The 26,982-nt window shown below is 39.3% G+C and overlaps 1 protein-coding gene across 1 annotated transcript in view; it reads left to right on the forward strand.

Moving 5' to 3' along the window:
- The first annotated feature begins 5,931 nt into the window (after positions 1-5,931).
- The window catches only part of TBC1D19 (TBC1 domain family member 19), a 156,256-nt gene continuing 135,205 nt past the window's right edge, over positions 5,932-26,982 (forward strand). Inside the window, exon 1 of the mRNA NM_001076938.1 lies at positions 5,932-6,093. Coding sequence (NP_001070406.1) covers positions 5,995-6,093 — 99 coding nt within the window. The 5' untranslated portion in view covers positions 5,932-5,994. The remainder of the gene's footprint in view (positions 6,094-26,982) is intronic.

Consider the following 26,982-nt stretch of genomic DNA (forward strand, 5'->3'; position numbering starts at 1 on the left):
GGTCATTCAATTTCCCATTTGAAAGCTTCTCCTTGCTGTTACAACCACTCTGTCCCAGGGCTCATGGCCTTGCTTCTTCCACTGCATAGAGCTTGTCACTGTGTTGTTGTTTAGTGTCTGAACAAAGACTCCTTGCAAACCCAGGGACTGTAGCCCACCAGGCCTTTTCTGTTCATGGGATTTCCCAGGCAAGAATACTGGAGTGAGTTGCTATTTCCTCCTCCAGGGAATCTTCCTGACCCAGAGATCGAACTCAAGTCTCCTGCATTGGCAGGTGAGTTCTGTATCGCTGAGCTACCAGGGAAGCCCCTGCATAGAATTTCTCTCTGGCTTAAGTCCTGGTAATAGACCTGTCAGCCACTTCCCTAGAACCTGCTCCTGTTAACCAGGGGGCCTGCTGGTTCTGCTCTAGAGGGCCATGCTCCGCCCTTCACTGGCTCTGCTCTCAGATGACCAGGTCTCTGACATATGGCGCTTGGTATTCTTTCTAGGTCTATAACTCGATCCTAATTCCCCATCTGCATCCATAGGGATAACTTGTATAGTCAGGCCCCATTGCAGTCTTTGACTTGATCTTAAGGACTTAATATTGTAGCTGTCTTTTTCATATATATATATATATATACACATATATGTATATATATATATACTAATGGTTGCCTTGTATGTGCCACTATGCCTTCAAGGAAACTGGAACAATGACAGCTGGCAAATGGTACGCTGGTCTCCCAGGAGGTAACAGAAAACAGGCCATGTAAGATGAAAAAGAACAATATAAAAGGAAATATCCTGGAATGGAAGTGTGTGTGTGTGTGTGTGTGTGTGCACGCGTGTGTGTGCATGTGCAGTTTGGAGGTGAGAAAGCAGAGTTGCAATCACAGACACAGGGAGAAAATGAGCCAGGTAGATCCTGCTCTACTCTGTTACCTGGAATGTGGTGGAAGTGCTGGAGGAACTATCAATAGGACATCCCTTGGCAGCAGTAAATCTCTTTCTCCCCAAGCAGCACAGATGGTGTTGAAAAATAGATTGTTTCTAATATTCAGTTCCGCTTGTACAACCAGAGAGAATAACCTAGAATTTCAATAGACTGGTTTTTAGATACAGAGAGCCCTTCATCAAAAGTCATTTATGCACAAGCCATTTTCTTCACATGTCACCGATTTTTGTCTTTTTTAGGAAAAAATAACAGTTGCAAATGTTTTGCTCTTGCCACATAATCATTTATTCATAGACTGTGTCAACCTTATTTGTGTTTAGCTTTTAAAATATCATATCATGATGCTGAGAAATTGCCACATCTAGAAGTATTATCATTTAGATTCTGGGTCTTAAACTGCACACAATCAACTCTTTGTGAATAGCAAGTGATCTGAATATTGCCGAACTCTAAGGATTTTCATTGATTTTTAGTCTGACTGGCCCAAATATCAATCAGAGAAGTTCATTTACAAGTGTTCATACCATAGCAAAATTTTATACTGAAGGCATTTTGGACAATATGGCAGCATCAGCAAGCAATTCTCCATCCTTCTCCCAGGTTTGAGAATAAAATACTAGATTATTTCTTGCTGGACTTTCATGTAGCATTCTTTCTGGGGCTTCTTAAAAAAATAGTCTTTCCTCAAAACAGAGACACACACAGTCATTGAGAACTCTTATTTTTCTCCCTCCCTGCAGTTGTAGGCAGCAGTAGGAGAACGTGTCACTTGTATCTACAGCAGCCGTCTTGAGACTGAAGCAATAAGCTAGGTGGTGAAAGCTGGCATGCTAAGATGGTGCAACAGAAAAGAAGAGGTCAGATTCTTGATGATGTTTTTTTTGAGGCACTGAACCAAAATTGGGATGCTCTTCCAAATTTGTTGCTAACAATAATTTAAACCACTGTTATTTGTTATTTGGATTTCTCTCCTGAGAGCTTTAGAATTTACAAGGAGTCAACACAGTTTCGAGATTGTTCGCAGAGCCAGTAGCCCAGTCTTCCCCATTCACACGCAGTCATCTGGAACCAGAGGAAGAAAAGATGGGGAGTGGAGACTAGCACAATCTGGTATTTACCCTGGACTCAGAAATGAGGTATAGCCACCTTGTAAAGAGAGGTGGCAAGAAGAATCAAAGAGGTTTTTTCATGGGGGCTTTGCTGAGCCTTGGGATTTAAATACTTCTGGTATTTTGCAGCTTTAGGAGCATTAAGAAGCAGCACCCCAGACAGTGGCTTGGGGGCTCTGGATATCACCAGAGCAGGCAGAGAAGATCATGAGGAGAAATTTTCTTATGCACACCTGTGTCATTTCCTAACAATTCTCAGGAGTAACAGGAAGAGACTTCTAAGAGGAGCCTGAGGGCTTGTGCTAGCACGTGGGGCTACCTACACAGTGACAGGTAGTCAATACCACTACGAGCTCATTTGTTCCCAAAGACAGTGAGATCTGTTGACATTCGTGATCCACATGACACACATAATAATTTATATTAAAGTAAATTCCTGACAACATACAATTCAAGCCATTCTGCAGACACGGTATGCTAAAAGCAGTGCTTGTGTGCCTAGCCGCTCAGTCACGTCTGCCTCTTTGCGGCCCCATGGACTGTAGCCCTCCAGCCTCCTCTGTCCATGGAATTCTCCAGGCAAGAATATTGGGGCAGGTTGACATTCCCTTCTCCAGGGGATCTTCCTGACCCAGGGATTAAACCCAGGTCTCCTGCATTGCAGGCAGATTCTTTACTGTCTGAGCTACCTGGGAAGCCCAGTGTCTCCTTCAAAAATAACAGCTGAAAATAATTTTCATTGCAAATTGTAGAGCTTATGCAAGCCATACTCATGTGAATAAAATAAGGACATGTTCTGGTATACCCTAAAGAGTGCCTTAATTTTGCGTTAGGCTGGCAGGGTGTTTTTGATGTGGTCCACATGCTTGCCTCTGTGAGGCCACTGGTCAGTGATTTTCAAATGCATCCCCTCACCCACAGTGAAATCGGACATGACATTGTATGTAAAACAGATCAGAGTAGAGCAGCTCTGAGGAAGTCAGTCATGACTGGGCACAGGGCCTTACACATGCTGGGCCAGAGTACCTCTGCTCTGAGTTTGAGGCAATTTTGAAGAGACTTCACCCTGCATCTGTTTTGCTGTTGTCTCTATGCAGTTTTAATTATTCAGATTATTTGGACCCCTTTGACTATTCATCTGTTAGTCTGGGTCACGGTTCACTCGAAAATGTCAGAAATAGTGTATTTTCCCAATCCTCGACCCTGTTAGGTAAAATAAGAATTTCCAAGGCAAAGTTCTCCCTTGAGGGACAGAGATAGGAAGCAGTACCTTCCGTTTCTTATGAGACAATTACTGTAAAGTAATAAAATTTCCAGATACACAGGTGAAAGGCCCCTGTCTACCATTTTAGTCCTTTGTGTACTGGGCTCACCATCCCTTTGGGACTGAGAATTCCTTGAGAGAAGGGACCATTGCTTACTCATATTTGTATTCCTTGCCATTCCTAGCACAGAGAGGTGTTCTGAAAAGTGTGGCTAAATTGAATTGAAAAAAGAACAGAGGGCACGCTAGGATTGAATTATATTCCAAACACATCTGCTTCTATGGATGTGAGAAACACTTTTTTAATGTTAAGATTAAATTTATTTTTGCTTGAGCATGCCATCAAAATAAAATTTGAACTTTTTAATTGCTGCTTTAAGACTGAAAATTATTTTCTCCTTAAAAGAAAAAAATTTAAAGCCCCTATGTGTGCAAAGAGTTGTGCTGGGTACTTTCATATGTCTTGCTTCATTTCTTCAGGTACTTTCTATTCCCTTGTCAATTGAACAGGGGACTGTTTTGTCAAATTATCAAATTTTAATATTTAATTTATTATTATTTGCTGATATTTTAATACTAGGTACACTATCCCCTCAGGTGGGTCTTTTATCCTCTTGTTACAGAAGAGAAAGTGAAAACTCTGATGATGGAGGACTTGAGCAGCTCCAAGGGAGCAGAGCAGGAGGGGAACCCAGACTTTTCTGACTCAAGGCACCGTGGTTTTTCTTCAGCTCCAGGTTTCATTTCTTTCCCTTCTATACTTTATGACCCTTCTTAACCTAAGCATCCCTATTTATTCAGTTATTAATCACGTCACCCTTTTCAATCTTAAAAACACTGTCTCCACATTTTTTTGTTGTTGTTCATAGTGACATTCATGCAGAGATTCTTGAATGGGTGGGATGTTGGGATAAACGGACTGTAGAGAGTTGAGGAGATGAACTCATATACAAGTGTGAGAAATTCTGAGTTGTGGGAGAATGTTTTGTAGAGAAGCTACATGTTTTGTAGAGTATGTAAATTGCCTTAAGCACCAGGTTTGATCCCTGGGTTGAGAAGATCCCCTGGAGGAGAGCATGGCAACCCACTCTATGATTCTTGATCGGAGAATCCCCATGGACAGAGAAGCCTGGCAGGTTACAGTCCACGGAGTCGCAAAGAATCAGACACGACTGAGCAACTAACACACTTTCCCCCTTGCCTGCCTCACTCCAAAGAAACAAACCTGACCAAAGGGGTTATTTGGGATCTGTATTTATCATCATAATATTCTGAAGGCCAGGGTACTGCCTATAGATGTCAGAAGTCTGGTCCCTTTGAATTTCTATTGTTTACCTGTTCTAGTCTTTTGCTATTTAGAATATAGGCCTTGGGCCACCAGGGTTACCATCTCTTGGAAACTTGCTAACAGTGAGATTAGCAGGTCCTACCACAGGCCTATTGAATCAGAAGATCTGTTATGCCTAAGCACATTAGAGTTCAACGTGCTAAGTTTAATGCGCCTAAGCACATTAGAGTTTAATGCAGTTATACTAGCGTAGTTTTTGCCAGCAATCTTGGTCTCTTTTCTTGGAATCCTACATTTTCTCTGCTTAAAATATATGCATGCACATATTTGAATTTAATTCTTGATTATTTTGGTGAGGTTATTCTAATACATGTATTATTCCATACACCTTTCAAAATTAGCTGCCTTTTGGAATGTCAATTAGATACTTCTAGTTCTCTTTAAAGTTTTTGCTGTGTTACATTAATGTCAAGAACCATGTTTCATTTACCTTTGTGCCTACACGATTTCCTGTATGGAAAAGCTCAGTAAGTTGAAAGCTGAATGAATTTTGAATTGAGTTTTGATTGAATGAGTGAGTGCATGGAAGAAGAGGAAATCTATTTAGATGGCACATTCCTTAAGACTCGGACAATGTCTTAGCTACCACTGAAATGCCAATGCTTCAGAGAAAATCTGTCAATAAAATGCTTATTATTGTAGCTGTTAGGTGAGAAGACATTGTATATTTATTCCTGGCATAAGACCCCAGAAGCAGAAAAGGAAATAAAGTGGAGCGCTAAGTACAGTGCTAGGCACCCTCACGATTGTTATCTCAGCTAATCATCACAGCATCTCGTCAGCTGGGTATTATTTTGCTGAGACTGAAACCGAGTTCTTAACTTTAAGCACCTCGCCCAAGTTCGCGCAGTTAGGGTCAGAGCCTTGTAAGTTTTGGAAGTCATTTGCCATTTCATTGTGTGCACTGCCCTGTTTTCTGTAGAGACTGGAAAGTGGAAAAGGAATGATCCTTCATAATAAAACACAAAAATACAAAACTTTCTGATTTCCCCTGATGCATCAGAGGCTCTGTAGATCTGGAGGAAAGAGACCCTATTCTTGCCTTTCCACCACAGACTAAGCGGGAACAATGGAATTGAAAAGCTACTCTCCCCTCCCCCAACTCCGAAGATCGTTTTCTGCCAGCGGAACGCAGGTGCTGGGCCTTCAGGCTTGAGGGGGGACCAGAGAGGAACGGACTCACGGCCTGGCAGTTGCCTAGTAACGCCCGCTGGAGGAGTCCCAGCGTAATAAGGTCCCCGAGAAGTGTCACTGGTCTAGAGTGGGACCCCGAACGTGGCCAGTGCTCTCCGCGCTAGCGGCCCCCGCTACTTGGCGGGGTAGGACAGGGGAAATGTTGCAGGAGGAGTCGGATCTGTCTCTCATTATTGCCCAGATAGTCCAAAAGCTCAAAGGCTCTAATTTGTACGCTCAGTTGGAACGGCAGGCCTGGGTAAGTGAGGATGTGGGAAGGGGTGGAGACCCGCGGGGCCGTGGCAATGCCCCGGCTCTTTCGGCCTCCGGCAGACCTAAGCCCGAGCCCGCCTCGGCCCTCTTCAGCTCCGCTCCTGGGCACGGAAAATCCTCCTAGCCCCTTGTAAGCTCCACTTGTTCAGTCTTGGGCGTCGGGTTTATTTTTAAAGTAGGGTGGGGCGCATCATGCCTTTCTTTTAGGCCAGAGAACCGCTGAGGCTATTCATTCATAATGTAGAGCTTTACAGAATCTAATTATTTAAGCTGCTGAAATCGTTGGAGGTAGGTTGAAGTATACCTTCCTTCGCTGTTTCCATCCTGCAGGTGTGTTTGCGCCCCCAGGTTCCTTTTGACTTTGGCTTCTATGACCTTGCTGTCCACCCTCCGTGCAATGATTCCCCCTCCAACGGCCCACCAGGCATTCATTATTTTCTAATGTGCTAGGTTCTTTGGATGCAGAGATTGATCAGGAGACCTTTGCCTTTTTTTGTGAATGTGACAAATGGAATCATACAGTATGAGAATTTTTGTGCTTGGTTTCTGTCATTTTGCATAATTTGAGATTCATTCATGTAATTGCTATTTCAGTAGTTATGTTTCTTTTTATTGTTGAGTAATATTTCATTGTTTGAATGTACTACGATTTGTTTATCCATTCCTTGGTTGCTGGGCACTTTCAGTTACAGAGTTATCGTTTGTTTCCATTTATAAACATTATGAATAAAACTGATACATGCTTTCTGGTATAGTTTTTTTTTTTCTTTAAAAATTTTCTTTTCTCTTGAATAAATACTCTGAAGTGGAATTGCTGAATTGTATGGTAAGTGTATGTCTATAAGAACCTACCAAACTTTTCCAAAGTGGCTGTATTATTTTGCATTTCCACAGCAATTATGAGGATTGCTCTGCGTCCTTGCTAGTGCTTGGTGTTAGTTTTTAATTAATTAATTTTTATTTGTAATTATACTCCTCTAAATCTTTTGCCTTTTAAAAAAATGGTGTTTGTTAAAATCTTTTGCCTTTAAAAAAATGGTGTTTGTTCTCATACTGGTGAATTGTATGGATTCTTTATGTATGACATAAGTCGCTTATCAGGCTTCCCTGGTGGCTTAGTGGTAAAGAATCTGCCTGCTAATGTAGGAGATGTGGGTTTGATTCCTGGAAGATCCCCTGGAGAAGGAAATACTTGCTCCAGTATTTTTGCCTGGGAAATCCAATGGACAGAGGAGCCTGGTGGTCTACAGTCCATGGGGTGGCAAAAGAGTTGGATACAACTTAGTGACTAAACAACATATGATTATTGTATACATTCTATTAAAAATTTCCCCAAGTATTTCATGTTTTTTGATACTATTAAAATGCTGATTTTTTTTTCTTATTTCAGTTTCCAATTATTTGTTCTTTTTTCATTTGTTCTTAGTATACAGAAATATAATTGATATTTGTATATTTACCATGTATCCTGGGGCTTTACTAAACTTATGTATTTGTTATAATACCTTTTTTTGTAGATGACTTAGGATTTTCCAAGTCAGGTGTTTGTGAATGAAGATATTTTACTTCTTCCTTTCCAATCAGTGTGCCTTTTAATTATTTTTCTTGCCTTGTTACACTGGCTAGTGATTCCATTGTGATGTTGTCTAGATGCTTTTTGTTAAGTTGAAGAAGCACTCTTCTATTCCTTGTTTTCTGAAAGTTTTATTACTAATTGATGTTAAGTTTTTTTCTCAGATTTCATAGTTTATAGTTGACTATTGTTGTGGACTCTTTATTTTAACAAATAAATAATGACATGTATCTAACATTGTACAGCATGGTTTTTGATATTGTAAAAATACTGTGCTTCTCTTGCTCATCCCTTCCTCCCCCTGAACCTCAGGCAGCCACTTATCTTTTTACTGTCTCCATAGTTTTGCTTGTTTCAGGATGTCATATATGTAGTTGAAGTCATACAATATGTAGCCTTTTCAGATTGGCTTCTTTCACTTAGTATATGTATTTAAGTTTCCACCATCTGTTTATAGCTTGATAGCTTATTTTTTTTTAGTGCTGAGTAATACTCCATTCCACTGTTTCCCCATCTATTTCCCATGAAGTGATGGGACCAGATGCCATGATCTTAGTTTTCTGAATGTTGAGCTTTAAGCCAACTTTTTGACTCTCCTCTTTCACTTTCATCAAGAGGCTTTTTAGTTCCTCTTCACTTTCTGCCATAAGGGTGGTGTCATCTGCATATCTGAGGTTTTGATATTTCTCTCGGCAATCTTGATTCCAGCTTCTGCTTCTTCCAGTCCAGCGTTTCTCATGATGTATTCTGCATATAAGTTAAATAAGCAGGCTGACTGCAGATGGTGATTGCAGCCATGAAATTAAAAGACACTTACTCCTTGGAAAGTTATGACCAACCTAGATAGCATATTGAAAAGCAGAGATATTACTTTGCCAACAAAGGTCTGTCTAGTCAAGGCTATGGTTTTTCCAGTGGTCATGTATGGATGTGAGAGTTGGACTGTGAAGAAAGCTGAGAGACGAAGAATTGATGCTTTTGAACTGTGGTGTTGGAGGAGACTCTTGAGAGTCCCTTGGACTGCAAGGAGATCCAACCAGTCCATTCTGAAGGAGATCAGCCCTGGGATTTCTTTGGAAGGAATGATGCTAAAGCTGAAACTCCAATACTTTGGCCACCTCATGCGAAGAGTTGACTCATTGGAAAAGACCCTGATGCTGGGAGGGACTGGGGGCAGGAGGAGAAGGGGACGACAGAGGATGAGATGGCTGGATGGCATCACCGACTCAATGGACATGAGTTTGAGTGAACTCCGGGAGTTGGTGATGGACAGGGAGGCCTGGCATGCTGCGATTCATGGGGTTGCAGAGTCGGACATGACTGAGCGACTGAACTGAACTGAACTGAATATTCCATTGCCTGGATGTACAACTGCTTGCCCATTTACTGAAAGATATCGGCTGCTTTCAACTTTTGGCAGTTATGAATAAAGCTGCTGCAAACATTCATGTGCAGGTTTTCGGGTGGAGACATTTCCAACTCATTTGGGTAAATACCAAGGATTGTAATTGCTGGATTATATGTAAGAATAGTTTATAAGGAACAGCCAACCTGTCATCCAATGCTTTGCTTTTTATTTTTATTTTTTAAATTAATTTTTAATTTTTATTGGAGTACAGTTGCTTTTTGACAGCGCTCCTTTCTCTTTTGCTTTTGGCAGCTGAAGTTTGTCTTGTGGCACATAACGGGTGAGAGATTCCTCCTTCTCCCTAGTGCTGACTTTCCTCTGCTTTGTACTGGTATAGGATTTGGGGCCTGCGAGAGTTTTCTTATGTTTCCATGAGGAAGGTAGTTTTTCGTCAATCATAATCCCCAGAGGCTTCCTCTGTGCCTAAGTGGTAAAGAACCTGCCTGCTGGTTCAGGAAATGTGGGTTTGATCCTTGGGTCAAGAAGATCCCCTGGAGGAGGGCATGGCAACCCACTCCAGTATTCTTGCTGGGTAAATCCCATGGACAGAGGAGCCTGGTGGGCTACAGTCCATGGGGTCACAAAGAGTCAGACATGACTGAGTACACTGGCATACACCCAGAACCTCTGCCTTTTCCAGAGGTTTAAGGCCTCTTCCTCAAATGAGAGGGGAGTTTGGGCAATGTGGCATGGTTGTATGCTGTTTTTGTAGTGGTGGCCTATCCTTTCTTGCACACCTGTGCCACAGAAAGGGACCTTTTGCAGTTCCCTGCTCTACCCTCAACCCTGATGGAGACCTTGGCAAAAGAGCATGCAAGTGTGAATTCCCCTGTGTTTTGAGCTCCCAGTGTTTCTAAACTGACATACTGCTGCTGCTAAGTCGCTTCAGTCATGTCCGACTCTGTGCAACCCCAGAGACGGCAGCCCACCAGGCTGCCCCATCCCTGAGATTCTCTAGGCAAGACTACTGGAGTGGGTTGCCATTTCCTTCTCCAATGCATGAAAGTGAAAGTGAAGTCGCTCAGTCGTGTCCGACTCTTAGCGACCCCATGGACTGCAGCCTACCAGGCTCCTCCGTCCATGGGATATTCCAGGCAAGAGTACTGGAGTAGGGTGCCATTGCCTTCTCTGAACTGACATACTAGCCCACATCTAATCTATAACAGTTAATTTTAGCTGCATTTTTCTTTCTTGATTGTACTGTAGCCTCCTTTTCCTCCTGTGCTTTGTCAAATATTAAATAGTTTGTAGTTCCATCTGTCTTTAAAGGGGCTTGTTACTGTTTGGAATTTAATTCACTTGATTGTCTTAAAACTTCATTTTTCTGTTGAGTTCAAAAGTTAAGATTTTGTAGATTATACCACTCTTTCTCATTGTTAGGGTGGGAGTAATATTTTCTTGTTCTGACTTTCCACATCCTATACATTAGCAGAAATCCAATAGTAAGTGTTGAAGGATTGAACCTATGTCAGTGAGAAAGGTTGGTCTGTAATTTTACTTTCTTGTAATGTCTTTGAAAAGTTTGTATCAAGGTTATGCTGGCCTGATAAAATGGTACAGAAGTGTTCACCTCCTTTTTTCTTTTCTATTTGATGCAAGAGTGTTACAAGACAGTGTTTGTTATTTCTTTATTAAATGTTTAGAAGAAGTCTCCTTTGAAGCCTGTGTCACTCAGATTTTCTTTTGAGAAGGTTTTTTTTTTTTTAATTACTAAAGCTTTATTTTTTAGGATGGTTTTAGGCTTGCAGAAAAATTGGGCAGAAATACAGAGTTCTCATACATCTCCTCTCCTTACACACGATTTCCCTATTAGCATCTTGCATTAGTGTGCTACATTTGTTACTATTGGTGAACCAGTTGATACTGATACATTACTGTTAAAGTCCACATTTTACATCATGGCTCACTCTTTGTATTGTATGGGTTTCAACAAATGTGTGATACCATGTATCTACTATTCCAGTATCTTACAGAATAACTTCAGTTCAGTTCATTCAGTTGCTCAGTCGTGTCCAGTTCTTTGCGACCCTATGGACCTCCCTGTCCATCACCAACTCCCAGAGTTTACTCAAACTCATGTCCATCGAGTCGGTGATGCCATCCAACCATCTCATCGTCTGTCATCCCCTTCTCCTCCTGCCTTCAATCTTTCCCAGCATTAGGGCCTTTTCAAATGAGTCAGTTCTTTGCATCAGGTGGTCAAAGTATTGGAGTTTCAGCTTCAGTATCAGTCCTTCCAATGAATATTCAGGACTGATTTCCTTTAGGTGGACTGGTTGGATCTCCTTGAAGTCCAAGGGATGCTCAAGAGTCTTCTCCAACACTATGGTTCAAAAGCATCAATTCTTCAGCACTCAGCTTTCTTTATAGTCCAACTCTCACATCCATACATGACTACTGGGGAAACCATAGCTTTGACTAGATAGACTTTTGTTGGCAAAGTAATGTCTCTGCTTTTTATTATGTCGTCTAGGTTGGTCACGCTTCACTGTCCTGAAAACCCTCTGTGCTCTGCCTATTCATTCCTCCCTCCTTTCAAGCCCCCAGCAACCACTTGGCCTTTACTGTCTCTAGTTTTGCCCTTAAGAATGTCTCACTGCTGTAATTATACAGTATGTAGCTGTTCAGATTAACTTCTTTTACTTGGCAATGTGCCTTATGTTACTGTATATCTTTTTGTGCCTTGACAGCTTTTTTTTTTCCTGAATAATATTATATTGTGAGGGTATATCAGTTCGTTTGTACATTCACTGTCTTTTGAAGGACATCTTGGTTGCTTTCAAGTTTGGCAGTTATGAATAAAACTGGTTATAAACATTCCTGGGTAGATTTTTGTGTTGACATAAGTTTTCAGCTAATTTGGCTAAATACCAAGAAGCATAATTTCTGGTTTGTAAGACTTTGGTGGAAACTGACAGCTTGTCTTCTGTTGTGGTTGTACCATTCTGCATTCCCACCAGCCTTGAATGACCGTTCCTGTTGCTCCATGTTCTTGCCAGAATTTGGTGTTACCAGTGGCTTAGATTTTAGCCGTTCTAATAGGTGTGTTGTGATATCTCACTGTTGTTTTAATTTACAGTTCCCTAGTGACATTTGGAGAAGGAAACGGCAACCCACTCCAGTGTTCTTGCCTGGAGAATCCCAGGGACGGGGGACCCTGGTGGGCTGCCGTCTATGGGATCGCACAGAGTTGGACACGACTGAAGTGACTTAGCAGCAGCAGTGACATATGATAAGGAATATCTTCTCATATGTTTATATGCTCTCTGTATGTTTTCTTTGGTGCGATGTCTGTTCAGGTCTTTTCCCGTTTTTATTTGGGTGTTCTTATTGTTGAGTTTTAAGAGTTTTAAGAGTATGTTTAGGGTACAAGCCCTTTATCAGATATGTGCTTTGCAAATATCTTCTCCCAATCTGTAGCCAGTCTTTTCATTCTCTTAGCAGTAACTTTCCAGAGAAATTTTTAATTTTAATGAAGTCCAGCTTACCAGTTTTTTTCGTTTATGGATCATGTTTTTGGTAGTATGTCTAAGAGTTAATCTCCAAAACCAGGGTCACTTAGATTTTCACCCATGTTATCTTTTAGAAGTCTTATAGTTCTGGGGTTTACATTTATGATCCATTAAAATATATATATTATACTCACACACACATATGTATATTTGGCATGCGGATGTCCAGTTGTCCTAGTACAGTTTGTTAAAAGGACTGTCTTTGCTCCATTGAATTGCTTTTGCTCTTTTGTCAAAGATAAATTGATTATAAATAATAAATGATGGAGAGGGTGTAGATAAAAGGGAACCCTCCTACACTGTTGGTGGGAATATAAATTGGTACAGCCACTGTAGAGAACAGTGTGGAGGTTCCTTAAAAAACTAAAAATAGAGTTACCATATGATCCAGCAATCCCACTCCTGGGCATATACCCAGAGAAAACCATAATTTGAAAAGATACATACATCCTAATATTCACTGCTGCACTGTTTACTATTTACAGTAGCAAGACATGGAAGCAACCTATATGTCCATTGACAGAGGGAATGGATAAAGAAGATGTGGTAGATGTATAGAAAGAAATATTACTCAGACATAAAAAAGAATGAAATGATACCATTTGCAGTAACATGGATGGACCTAGAGATCGTCATACTGAGTAAAGTAAGTCAGAGAAGGGCAAATGTCACATGATGTCACTTACCTGTGGAATCTAAAAAAAGTTATATACCAATCTATAGTATATACCAATCTGTATTATATTCTTTGCAGCCAAAGATGGAGTTTTGTGGTCAGCAAAAACAAGACCTGAAGCTGACTGTTTTGTCAGCTCAGTTCATGAACTCCTTATTGCAAAATTCAGACTTAAATTGAACAAAATAGGGAAAACCACTGGATCATTCAAATATAACCAAAATCAAATCCCTTATGATTGTACAGTAGAGGTGACAAATAGCATTAGATTTGGTATACAGAGTGCCTGAAGAACTGTGGACAGAGGTTCATAACATTGTATGAGACGCAGCGACCAAACATCCCCAAGAAAAAGAAATGCAAGAAGGCAAAGTGGTTGTCTGAGGAGGCCTTACAAATTGCTGAGAAAGAAAAGAAGTGAAAGGCAAAGGAGAAAAGGAAAAATGTACCCAACTGAATGCAGAGTTCCGGAGAATACCAAGGAGAGATAAGAAAGCCTTCTTAAGTGAACAATGCAAAGAAACAGAGGAAAACAATAGAATGGGAAAGACTAGAGATCTCTTCAAGAAAAGTGGAGATACCAAGGTAACATTTCATGCAAAGATGGGCTCGATAAAGGACAGAAATGGCAAGGATCTAACAGAAGCAGAAGATATTAAGAAAAGGTGGCAAGAATACACAGAAGAACTGTACAAACAAGATCTTAATGACCCAGATAACCACGATGATGTGATCACTCACCTAGAGCCAGACATCCTGCAGTGTGAAGTCAAGTGACCTTAGGAAGCATTACTGCAAAGTTAGTGGAGGTGATAGAATTCTAGTGGAGCTATTTAAAATCCTAAAAGATGATACTGTTAAGGTGCTGCACTCAATATGCCAACAAATTTGGGAAACTCAGCAGTGGCCACAGGACTGGAAAAGGTCAGTTTTCATTCCAATCCCAAAGAAAGGCAATAAAAAGAATGTTCATACTAGTCTACAGTTGCACTCATTTCACATGCTAGCAAAGTAAAACTCAAAATCCCTCAAGCTAGGCTTTAACAATATATGAACTGAGAACTTCCAGATGTGCGAGCTGGATTTAGAAAAGACAGAGGAACCAGAGATCAAATTGTCAACCTCCATTGGATGATAGTAAAAGCTATGGAATTTCAGACAAACAGCTGCTTCTGTTTCATTAACTACACTGAAGCCTTTGACTGTGTGGATCACAACAAACTGGAAAATTCTTCAAGAGATAAGAATACCAAACTACCTTATCTGGCTTCTGTGAAAGTGTATTCAGGTCAAGAAACAACAGTTAGAACCAGACATGGAACAACAGACTGGTTCCAAATTGGGAAAGGAGTTATGTCAAGGATGTATATTGCCACCCTGCTTATTTAGCTTATATGCAGAGTACATCATGTGAAATGCCAGGCTGGATGAATCACAAGATGGAATCAAGATTGCCAGGAGAAATAGCAACCTCAGATATACAGATGATACCACTTTAATGATATCATTCTAATGGTATCTTCACTTTCATTAGAAACATTAGAACATTTAAAAAACTAAGATTATGGTATCTGGTCCCATCACTTCATGGCAAATAGATGGAGAAAAAGTGGAAACAGTGACAGATTTTATTTCCTGGGCCCAAATCACTGCAGATGGTGACTGCAGCCATGACATTAAAAGATGCTTGTTCTTTGGAAGAAAAGCTATGACAAACCCTAGACATCACTGATATCACTTTGTTGACAATAGTCTGTATAGTCAAAGCTAGGGTTTTTCAGTAGTCATGTATGGATGTGAGAGTTGACCATAAAGAAGGCTGAGCGCTGAAGAATTGATGCTTTTGAACTGTGGTGTTGGAGAAGACTCTTGAGAGTCCCTTGGACTGCAGGGAGATCAAACCAGTCAATCCTTAAGATCAGTCCTGAATATTCATTGAAATGACCGCTGCTGAAGCTGAAGCACCAATACTTTAGCCACCTGATGCTAAGAACTGACTCATTGGAAAAGACCCTGATACTGGGAAAGATTGAGGGTATAACAAAGGATGAGATGGTTGAATGGCATCACTGACTCAATGGACATGAGTTTAAGCAAACTCTGGGAGATAGCGAAAGACAGGGAAACCTGGCATGCGGCAGTCCTTGGAGTTGCAAAGGAACTTAGCAACTGAACAATGAACAACAGCAACAACAGAAAAATGGTACAAATGAACTAATTTACAAAAGAGAGGTAGAGTTCTAGATGTAGAAAACAATTTTATGGTTACTGGGGCAAAAGGGGTAGGCAGGATAGGGATAAATAAGAGATTGGGATCAACGTATACACATATACGTAGAAACATATAAAATAGATAACTAATAAGGACCAACGGTATATAGCACAGGGATCTACTGTCTGTGTTTTTAACATTACCACATTTTCTTGATTTTGGTAGCTTGATAATAAGCTGAAGTTGTCAGTCCTGCAACTTTGTTATGTTTTAGTATTGGCAAGAGTTTAAAGAACGGACTCATTTTTAATAGATATAGGAGTATTCAGATTTTCTATTCCTTCTATTGTCAGTTTTGATAAGTTGTGTTTTTCAAAGAGTTCGTTTATTTAAATGTATGTGCCTGCGTGCTTAGTCACTCAGTGATGTCCGACTCTCTGTGACCCCATGGACTGCAGCCTGTCAGGCTCTTCTGTCCATGGGATCCTCCAGGCAAGAATACTGGAGTGGGTTGTCATGCTCTCCTGCAGGGGATCTTCCCAACCCAGGGATGGAACCCAGGTCTCCTGCATTGGGTGAAATCTCCACTGTCTGAGCCACCAGAGAAGCCCATTTAGTTGTATACCTGTGGCCGATTCTTCTTGATGTATGACAAAAACCATCACAATTTTGTAATTATTCTGCAGTTAAATAAATATTTTAAAAATAAATGATATAAATCATTGGTGTCTAGTTGTCTAAAACAAACTTTTATTTCTTTTTAATGTCTGAAAAATCTATCAGTTTCCTATAATGAAAATTTGTGTGCATATGTGTTTTTGAACAGTTTTGCTAGGTGTTTATTAATTTTACTAATCAAAGAACCAATTGTGGCTTTACTGTTTTTCTCTTAATTTTAGATCATATCTTTATTATTAATTTCTCCTACTTTCTATGAGATTGATTTGCTACCGTTTTATAGTTTCTTGAGATGGAAACTTAGAACATAAGTTTCAAGACATTTTTTCCTTTCTAAAATATCCATTTAAAACTATAACTTCCCCCTAAGCACTGCTTTAACTATATTCCAGCTTTAATGAGTCATATTTTTTTAATATTCTTTTGTATAAAACATTCTCTAATATTTTTTGTCACTTTAAAGATTTGATCCAAGGGTTATCATCAGGTATATTACCTAATTTCCAAGCTATTGAAATTTTCTTTTTTTTTGGATTTTTTAATTGGGATTTCCTTTTTTTTTTGGTATTCTTTGAAGTTTAGTTGATGTACAATATTTATATAAGTTATAGGTGTACAGTATTGTGATTCACAGTTTTTAAAGGCTGTACTTTCAGGTGGCTCAGTGATAAAGAATCCACCTGCCAGGCAGGAGACACAGGAGATGCAGGTTCCATCCCTGGGTCAAGAAAATCCCTTAAAGAAGGAAATGGCAACTCACTCCAGTACTCTTGCCTGAAAAATCCCGTGGACAGAGGAGCCTGGTGGGCTGCAGTCCATGGGGTCACAAAGAGTCAGACATGACCAAGGGACTGAGCACACATATTCTCCACTTATAGTTACTATGAAATGTTGGCTGTGTTCACTGTTTGTACAATATATCCTTATAGCTTTTAGTTACAAAGTAGCTTTTAATTACAAACTGTAGCTAGTTTGTATTGTCCCTCTCTTTTTCCTGTTCCCACTGGTAACTACTAGTTTGTTCTCTGTATCAGTAAGTCTGTTTCTTTTTTGTTTATTCACTAGTTTAAAATTTTTTTTTAGATTTCACATAGAAGTGATATCACATAGCATTTTGTCTTTCTCTGATTTATTTCACTGAGCGTAATGCATCCATGTTGCTGTAAATGGCAGTATTGATTCTTCCAAAACAAGAGCACGGTATATCTTTCTATTTGTGTCATCTTCAGTTTCTTTCATCAGTGTCTAACAGTTTTCTGGGTATAGGATTTTTGTTTTCTTAAGTGGGTTAATTCTGAGATATTTTCTTGGTTTTGATGAGATGGTAAATGGGATTGTTTCCTTAATTTCTTTATTGTTGATTATTAATGTATAGAAATGTAACATTTCTGTATATTAGCTTTGTATTCTTCAACTTTATTCTTGAAGAAGCTCTTCTATAATATTTTTCTGATGGCATCTTTAGCATTTTCTATGTATAATACCATGTCATTGTTATTGATTTCCAACTTAATATCAGTGTTGTCAGAGACCTCCTCTGACTGGTTAAATCTTTTGGACGTTGTTGAGGCTTGCTTTGCAGCCTCGCGTAGAGTCAGTTTTGCTTTGTATCCCATGGGCACTTGTAAAGAATGAAAGAATGTGTCCTGTCATTGTTGGGTCAGGTTATCTGTGTATATGTCACTGAAATCCAGGTGTCAATTATACTGTTCAGCTTTTCTATAATCTTACTGAATTTTTTTCTGATTGTTACCAGCTATTCAAAGAAATATGTTTAAATCTCCTATCATGACTGTATATTTATCTATTTCTTTTATTTCTCTCAATTTTTAAATTTTAAGGCTGTTTCATTGGTTGTACATAGATCTATATTGTGATAACTTCCTGATGGATTAATCCCTTAATCATTATGAAATGTCCTTTATTTCTAGTAAGGTTCTTGCCTTAAAGTCTGTTTTGTCTGATGTTAGTATAGCCACAGCAGCTTTTTTTGATTAGTGATTGCAAGGTATGACTTTTTTCATACTTTTATTTTCACCCTTTCTGTATCAAAATCATCAATATAGTTGTCTTTTAAATCCAGGCTGACAAATATTTTAATTTTATTAGTTAGTGTATTTACATTTAATGATTTTACTGATTTATTTGGTTTTATATTATTGGTCTTAATATTTGGGTTTTTAATTTTGCTTCATATTCTGTTTTCTCTCTTTTTTATATTCTCTTGGGTTATTAAATATCATTCAAATATTTTAATTGTTTTTTGTTTTTCTTCTCCATTAATGTGGTAGATACACAGTGTTTTACTGTTCTTTATATAGCTGCCTTAGAGGTTACAACATTTATTTTGATTAATTGTACTCTTGAATAAACTATTTTATTATTTTTTTACTATTTTCCTGTAATGTAATGCTAGAACTTAGAAACTTTAGTTATTACACCTCTTTCCTTTTGTGTTATTTTTGTTGTGCATTTTATTTTAAATTCCATAGGACATTGCTATCAGTGTTTTGTAACATAAGCATTTAGTCAATAGTTACTCATCTTCAGTTCAGTTCAGTTCAGTCGCTCAGTCATGTCCGACTCTTTGTGACCCCATGAGTCGCAGCACGCCAGGCCTCCCTGTCCATCACCAACTCCCGGAGTTCACCCAAACTCATGTCCATCGAGTTGGTGATGCCATCCAGTCATCTCATCCTCTGGCGTTCCTTTCTCCTCCTGCCCCCAATCCCTCCCAGCATCAGAGTCTTTTCCAATGAGTCAACTCTTCACATGAGGTGGCCAAAGTATTGGAGTTTCAGCTTTAGCATCATTCCTTCCCAAGAAATCCCAGGGCTGATCTCCTTCAGAATGGACTGGTTGGATCTCCTTGCAGTCCAAGGGACTCTCAAGAGTCTTCTCCATCACCACAGTTCAAAAGCATCAATTCTTCGGTGCTCAGCTTTCTTCACAGTCCAACTCTTACATCCATACTTGACCACTAGAAAAACCGTAGCCTTGACTAGACGAACCTTTGTTGGCAAAGTAATGTCTCTGCTTTTGAATATGCTATCTAGGTTGGTCATAACTTTCCTTCCAAGGAGTAAGCGTCTTTTAATTTCATGGCTGCAGTCACCATCTGCAGTGATTTTGGAGCCCCAGAAAATAAAGTCTGATACTGTTTCCACAGTTTCCCCATCTATTTCCCATGAAGTGATGGGACCAGATGCCATAATCTTCGTTTTCTGAATGTTGAGCTTTAAGCCAACTTTTTCACTCTCCTCTTTCACTTTCATCAAGAGGCTTTTTATTCCTCTTCACTTTCTGCCATAAGGGTGGTGTCATCTGCATATCTGAGGTTATTGATATTTCTCCCAGCAATCTTGATTCCAGCTTGTGCTTCTTCCAGCCTAACGTTTCTCATGATGTATTCTGCATATAAGTTAAATAAGCAGGGTGACAGTATACAGCCTTGACGTACTCCTTTTCCTATTTGGAACCAGTCTGTTGTTCCATGTCCAGTTCTAACTGTTGCCTCCTGACCTGCATATAGGTTTCTCAAGAGGCAGGTCAGGTGGTTTGGTATTCCCATCTCTTTCAGAATTTCCACAGTTTCTTGTGATCCACACAGTCAAGGGCTTTGGCATAGTCAATAAAGCAGAAATAGATGTTTTTCTGGAACTCTCTTGCTTTTTCCATGATCCAGCGGATGTTGGCAATTTGATCTCTGGTTCCTCTGCCTTTTCTAAAACCAGCTTGAACATCTGGGAGTTCATGGTTCACGTATTGCTGAAGCCTGGCTTGGAGAATTTTGAGCATTACTTTCCTAGCATATGAGATGAGTGCAATTGTGCGGTAGTTTGAGCATTCTTTGGCATTGCCTTTCTTTGGGATTGGAATGAAAACTGACCTTTTCCAGTCCTGTGTGGATCAGTTTTCCAGTCCTGTGGCCACTGCTGAGTTTTCCAAATTTGCGGGCATATTGAATGCAGCACTTTCACAGCCTCATCTTTCAGGATTTGAAATAGCTCAACTGGAATTCCATCAGTTGGTTACTCATCTTAACCAATTTTTATTCTTGTTTCTTATAATTCCCTTCTATATATCTTTATTTACCCTGGGATTATTTTTCTCCTATAAAACTCTTAGTATTTCTTTTAGTTCAGATTTTCTGGTGACAGTCTCCTCAGTTTTATTTGTTTGATGATGTCTTTAGTGAAAGTGAAAGTTTCTCGGTTGTGTCAGACTCTGCGACCCCGTGGACTGTAGCCTGCAAGGTTCCTTTGTCCATGGAATTATCCAGTGCAAGAATACTGGAGCAGGTAGCCTTTCCCTTCTCCAGGGCATCTTCCCAACCTAGGGGTTGAACCCAGGTCTCCCACATTGCAGGCAGAATCTTTACCATCTCCTTTCAATTCATGAATCCTGTTTTATGCTATTTTTATATCTCTTGGTAAATGTATCTAATGAATTCTTACTTATATTTAGTGTTATTTTTCAGTTCTAAATTTCCAAATGGTTCTCTTTTATTGATTCCAATTCTTAGGTAAAATTACCTGCTTTTCATCTACTTTGTCCAGTTCTTTCTCTTTAAAAAAAATATAATTGTTCTAAAGTCTTTGTCAGTTAACACCAATATCTGTATCACATGTAGATCTGTCTGTGGTGTTATTTTTCCTTATCTTTTGTTAATCTAATTTTGTCTGTTGGCATGCCTAATAATTTTTATTTTATGCCAGACATTGTGTCCAAAAAATTGTAATGCCTCCTGATGATATCTTCCCTTTTTTAAGGATTCACTCTCTCCTCTCCTGGGCTTCCCCAGTGGCACAGTGATAAAGAATCTGCCTGCCAATGCAGGAAACGCAAGAGACATGGGTTCAATACATGAGTCGGGAAGATCCTCTGAAGGAGGAAATGACAACCCACTCCAGTATTCTTGCCTGGGGAATCCCATGGTCAGAGGAACCTGGTAGGCTACAGTCCATGGGGTCCCAAAGAGTCAGATATGAATGGGGGACTGATCACCACAACGCTACCACCCCCTGGGCCGATACTCTTGTGACTGATTCCCTTTATCCAATTAGGGAGTGTGCTGGGTTGAGACTTGAGTTTTACTTTCAGGCTTAATTTTCTTTCCTCTGTTTCTTCCCTGGCTCTCACAAGTTTTCAGCTATGAATTTGATATATTCTAAGGGTGCTTTCCTCCTTGGGTCCCAGACTCTAACCTTTTTCTGGTCAGACTGCTAAAGAACTTTTTCACAAGTCTTGTGCTTAGGTTTGTAGCCTTCTACCCCACACAGTTTTAATATTCAAAAATTTCTTGAGAAAACTGGCCATGTGCTTAAGATCTCCCGAGTCTGTGCCAAAGCTATGCTTATTCCTCTGTCCTCCCTTGGCAGCCCTCCACCAGGGTTGGTACTGGGTTTGTCCCGATTGTCAGCCTTCAGTTCATGCTCAGAATAATGATCCAAGGGAAGATGTGGCTACAGCAGCCAGTATGTCTCTCAAGATTTTCCCCTTTCTGTTACTCTAGTTCTTGTTCTCTTAACAACCCTCTTCTGTCTATATATAGTTGGATTTCTGTTTGTTTGGCTCTTCTTTTTGTTGTATATAGGGATGCTGATCAGCCACCAGCTCCTCCATACAATTTGGAAATACAAGGCCAATTCTGTCAGGATTGAACAAGATAACATGCCTGGCACATAGTAAGTGCTCAGAAAGTAGAAGTCTGAATTAAAGTCCAAATGAAATACACTCCTTTGTTTAAAATCCCTCAGTGCTTCTCATTGCCCTTAGGAGAATGAACAAAGTCCTTGATTAGGCCCACACAGCTTGGTGGTACTCTTCTTCAGTCTCTCCTCTTCAGCCGTGACTGTCTAAGTTTTATAGAATTTCCATAACCTTCTAGTTTAGTTTATCTACTCCTTTCTTTTTGGGATCCATAGTACCTGGAACTTTATTTTTTGTAGTATTTAAGCATCATCCTTCCCCACTAAAGTCTGCTTCATAAAGACAGGGAAAGACTCTGTGTCTCTTGTTCTGCTGTCTTATATACCCAGCATAATGACTACTATGAGAAAGGTACTCAACATGTCTTTGTTAAATGAAACAAATCCCAGTTCTTCTTAGTGTCCATTCTGACAATATATATTGAGTACCTTCAGTTCAGTTCAGTCTCTCAGTCGTGTCTGACTCTATGCAACCCCATGAACCACAGTACGCCAGGCCTCCCTGTCCATTACCAACTCCCAGAATCCACCCAAACCCATGTCCATTGAGTCGGTGATGCCATGCAACCATCTCATCCTCTGTCTTCCCTTTCTCCTCCTGCCCTCAATCTTTCCCAGCATCAGGGTCTTTTCAAATGAGTCAGCTCTTCGCATCAGATGCCCGAAGTATTGGAGTCTCAGCTTCAACATCAGTCCTTCCAGTGAAAACCCAGGACTGATCTCCTTTAGGATGGACTGGTTGGATCTCCTTGCAGTCCAATGGACTCTCAAGAGTCTTCTCCAACACCACAGTTCAAAAGCATCAATTCTTCAGCGCTCAGCTTTCTTTATAATCCAACTCTCACATCCATACATGACCACTGGAAAAACCATTGCCTTGACTAGATGAACCTTTGTTGGCAAAGTAATGTCTCTGCTTTTTAATATGCTGTCTAGGTTGGTCATAACTTTCCTTCCAAGGAGTAAGCGTCTTTTAATTTCATGGCTGCAGTCACTATCTGCAGTGATTTTGGAGCCCAGAAAAATAAAGTCAGCCACTGTTTCCACTGTTTCCCCATCTATTTCCCATGAAGTGATGGGACCGTATGCCATGTTCTTAGTTTTCTGACTGTTGAGCTTTAAGCCAACTTTTTCACTCTCCTCTTTCACTTTCATCAAGAGGCTTTTTAGTTCTTCTTCACTTTCTGCCATAAGGGTGGTGTCATCTGCATATCTGAGTACCTACTATGTATCAAATACTTAGTGGTAAAAGATTATGAAAAGCATCCTTACTTAAGAAATTCAAAGTCTGCTGTGGCATTTTGCTTTTCTTTAAAAGTACTTTTTCTTTAAGTATTTCTTTTTATTGTAATTTGGGATCTAATAAGTTAATAGTTGTTTCTCAATTTTATAAAAAAGCCTGAAGCTTCAGAATATAAGCAGTAATGACAAAACTTTTTCCAAAGCTTTTTCTATTTCAGAATTGCAAATAAGAGGTTAATGATCTGTATAAATTATAACTTCATTTGGAGGTTACTGCCTTGAAGGAATATTTTTGTTCCTTTCTATTTTGAACTCCACATCTATTAATTCACTGTTATTATTTATTTTGATGATTGAACAAGTATCTATTGAGTATTTACTATGTGTAAGACACAGTTCAAGGCCCAGGGAATAAACCAATGAATAAGATAAAGTTTTGCTCTCATGGTGAGATGATAGTATTAGGTTGGTGCAAAAGTAATTGCTGTTTTGCATTGTTGAACTTTGCCATTTGATACTGGAATATGTTCTCAAGTAAATGTGGTTATGTTATACATCATTTGAATGTGCATTTCTCAATTTATGTTTTTTTGCTAATGTCTTATTACTTGCTGATTATATTTATTTTAAACTATAGAAATTATGTTAGACAAAAAGCAAATTTGAGCGATTTTTTTATTCCAGTTCAAAACGGGTCGTAAAGCAGCAGAGACAACTCACAACATCAACAATGCATTTGGCCCAGGAACTGCTAATTAATGTACAGTGATGGCTCAAGAAGTTTTGCAAAGCCTTGAAGATGAGGAATGTATTGGCCAGCCATCAGAATTTGTGTGTGTGTTAGTTGCTCAGTCATGTCCAACTCTGTGACCCCATGGACTGTAGCCCACTAGGCTCCTCTGTCCATGGGATTTTCCAGGCAAGAATAATGGAGTAGGTTGCCATTTCCTTCTTCGGGGATCTTCCTGATCCAGGGATCGTGCCCGGGTCTCCTGCATTACAGGCAGATTCTTTACTGTCTAAGCCACTGGGAAAGCCCACAAGTTGAGACTTGACCAATTGAGAGCAGTCGTTGAAGTCGATCCTCTTACAACTACATGAGAAGTTGCTTAAGAACTCAGCGTCGACCATTCTATGGTTGTTTGGCTTTTGAAACAAGTTGGAAAGGCAAAAAAGCTCAATAAGTGGAATAAGTGGGTGCCTCATGAGCTAACTGAAAAAAAATGTTGATTTGAAGTGTTGTCTTCTCTTATTCTATGCAACAACAAAGAACCATTTTTCTATCAGATTGTGACATGCCATAAAAAGTGGATTTTATACAACAGTTGGAGATGACCAGCTCAATGGTTGGACAGAGAAGAAGCTCCAAAGCACTTCCCAAAGCCAAACTTGCACCAAAAAATGATCATGGTCACTGTTTGGTGGTCTGCTGCCAATCTGATCCACTACACATTTCTGAATCCTGGTGAAACCATTACATCTTAGACGTATGCTCAGCAAATCAATGAGATGCATGGAAAACTGCATGTGTGCAACAGTTACTGGTTAACAGAAAGGGCCCAATTCTTCTCCATGACTATGCCTGACTGCATGTCACACAACCAACACTTCAGAAGTTGAACAAATTGGAGTATGAATTTATGCCTCATCTGCCATATTCACCTGACCTCTCACCAGTGGATTACCACTTCTTCAAGCATCTCGATGACTTTTTGTAGGGAAAATCCTTCCACAACCAGCAGGAGGCAGAAAATGCTTTCCAAAAGCTCACTGAATCCTGAAGCGCGGATTTTTTGGTCTACAGAAGTAAATTTATTTCTCATTGGCAAAAATGTGTTGATTGTAATCGTTCCTATTTTGATTAATAAAGATGTTTGAGCCTAGTTATAATGATTTCAAATTCATGGTCCAAAACTGCAATTACCCTTGTACCAACCTGCACATAAATACAGATCCACAATCCCTTATTCAGACCCTAGGGGCAGGTATGTTTTGGAATTAGCATTTTTCAAATTTTAGAAAGGTAATTCCTGCATATTCTGTATGTTATTTAAATCCTTACTATTTATCATTTTATTGCACCTTGTAATTACACATTAGTATTTATGCAGCAAAATGTATGAATTTTCAGTAGATTTTCCTACCAAATGAGTTTAAGTCAGGACAGATTTTGCCATCAATTCAGTTAAAAAAAAAACAGCTTTAATTTTCTAAGCTTTTTAGGTTGTAGGATTTCAAATAAAGGGTTATGTATCTATACATATAACATCAGGGAATTAATTGCCTTGAGGTAATAAAAAGTGGAGGAAGCAAAACTGATAAAGGAGTATAAGGAGATGGTTCGCAGGAAATTCAAAAACATGTATTTGCCTGATTCTTAAGATAAAATAGGAAATCTGTGATATTATAGATTCCTACTTTAAAAGAATATAATTATAGATCCTTTTAAAGTAATGTAATGTGGTCTTGGACTTGAAAATATATGTGATAACTTTGCCTTAGTTTATGTCCAATAGCTCGGATGTTTGCTAGAAATGTCAGCTAACTCTTAAAAGACAGCTTTACAATCAGCTTTGATAATGTATGGTTAAACAACTGGCTGTTTGTAACAGGCCTTTACAAATTTAGTCAAGAGGGCGTTTTCCTGCCACAACCATATTCTGCACTGCCTTCATTTTGTCTGTATTATATTTAGAAAGTGCTAAAGCAGTGTTGGCCCAACTTAATTAGAAAAATTAAAATCACACAGAGTATTTCAAAGCCAAATATAAATGATTTTTCAGATTTCCCCCTTGTCGTTAGTGCTTTTCTTGTAGTATTTTAATGTATCCTTTCGTATACTAAAGTTTACTTATTTAAAAATCTTGGTGTAATAACATGGAACTTTGTGTTTCTAGAAAAAGCATATGGTTTTTGATTTCTGTGTTTTCTTAAATTATGAAATCAACCTACATCTTAAAGTTGAATTTGCCCATTCATCCTCTAGATGGTAGAGTGATAGCCTGATTCCAAATTTGATGTCTCACACCAGGTCATCATTATTTTGTATCATGTGTTATTTGTGTTTAAAATGGATGTTGTATAAAACCTCAAATGCTATTTCCATTCCATTAAGTGCTTAATAAGTCTTGTTGCTCAGATTGTTATTATGAATAATAGAGTTGTAAGAGTTGTAAAGGAAGGAACCTGGAAGGAGATAGGCTTTGGAGAGAGAAGGAATAATATAACTGATAGGATGTTGTCATGAGACTAGAACCTCAGAGCATCATTTTTTGTTGTTGTTGTTGTTTTTAAAATTTGACCACACTGCATGGCATGTGGGATCTTAGTTCTCTGACCAAGGATCAAACTCACACCCCTGCATTGGAAGCACAGAGTCTTAACCACTGGACCACCAAGGAAGTCCCCTAGAACCCCAGAGCATCTTTTTTAAAAATTTTATTTAATTGGAGGATAATTGTTTTACAATGTTGTATTGGTTTTTGCCGCACATCAACATGAATCAGCCATAGGTATATGTATTCGCCTCTCTCTCGAACCTCCCTCACACCCCACCCCACTCCTCTAGATTGTCACAGAGTGTTGTGTTGAGCTCCCTGCATCACACAGCAAATTCCCACTGGCTAGCTGTTTTACATATGGTAACGTATATGTTTCTGTGCTACTCTTTTCTGTGGTGGTGATGGGCTCTTTAGAAAAACTAGATTAAGTCCAAAGCAATTATGTTAGTGATGAAAATGTTTGCATTTGATACGGGGAGGGGGTTATATATATATTATTTTTAAAATCATACTTCGGTCTTAGCTTTTTTTTTTTAACCTCACTAAATACATTTTGAGTTCTACAAGGGTAAGGGATGACTT

Source organism: Bos taurus, chromosome 6 (genome assembly GCF_002263795.3).
Source record: "Bos taurus isolate L1 Dominette 01449 registration number 42190680 breed Hereford chromosome 6, ARS-UCD2.0, whole genome shotgun sequence".
Taxonomy (NCBI): domain Eukaryota; kingdom Metazoa; phylum Chordata; class Mammalia; order Artiodactyla; family Bovidae; genus Bos; species Bos taurus.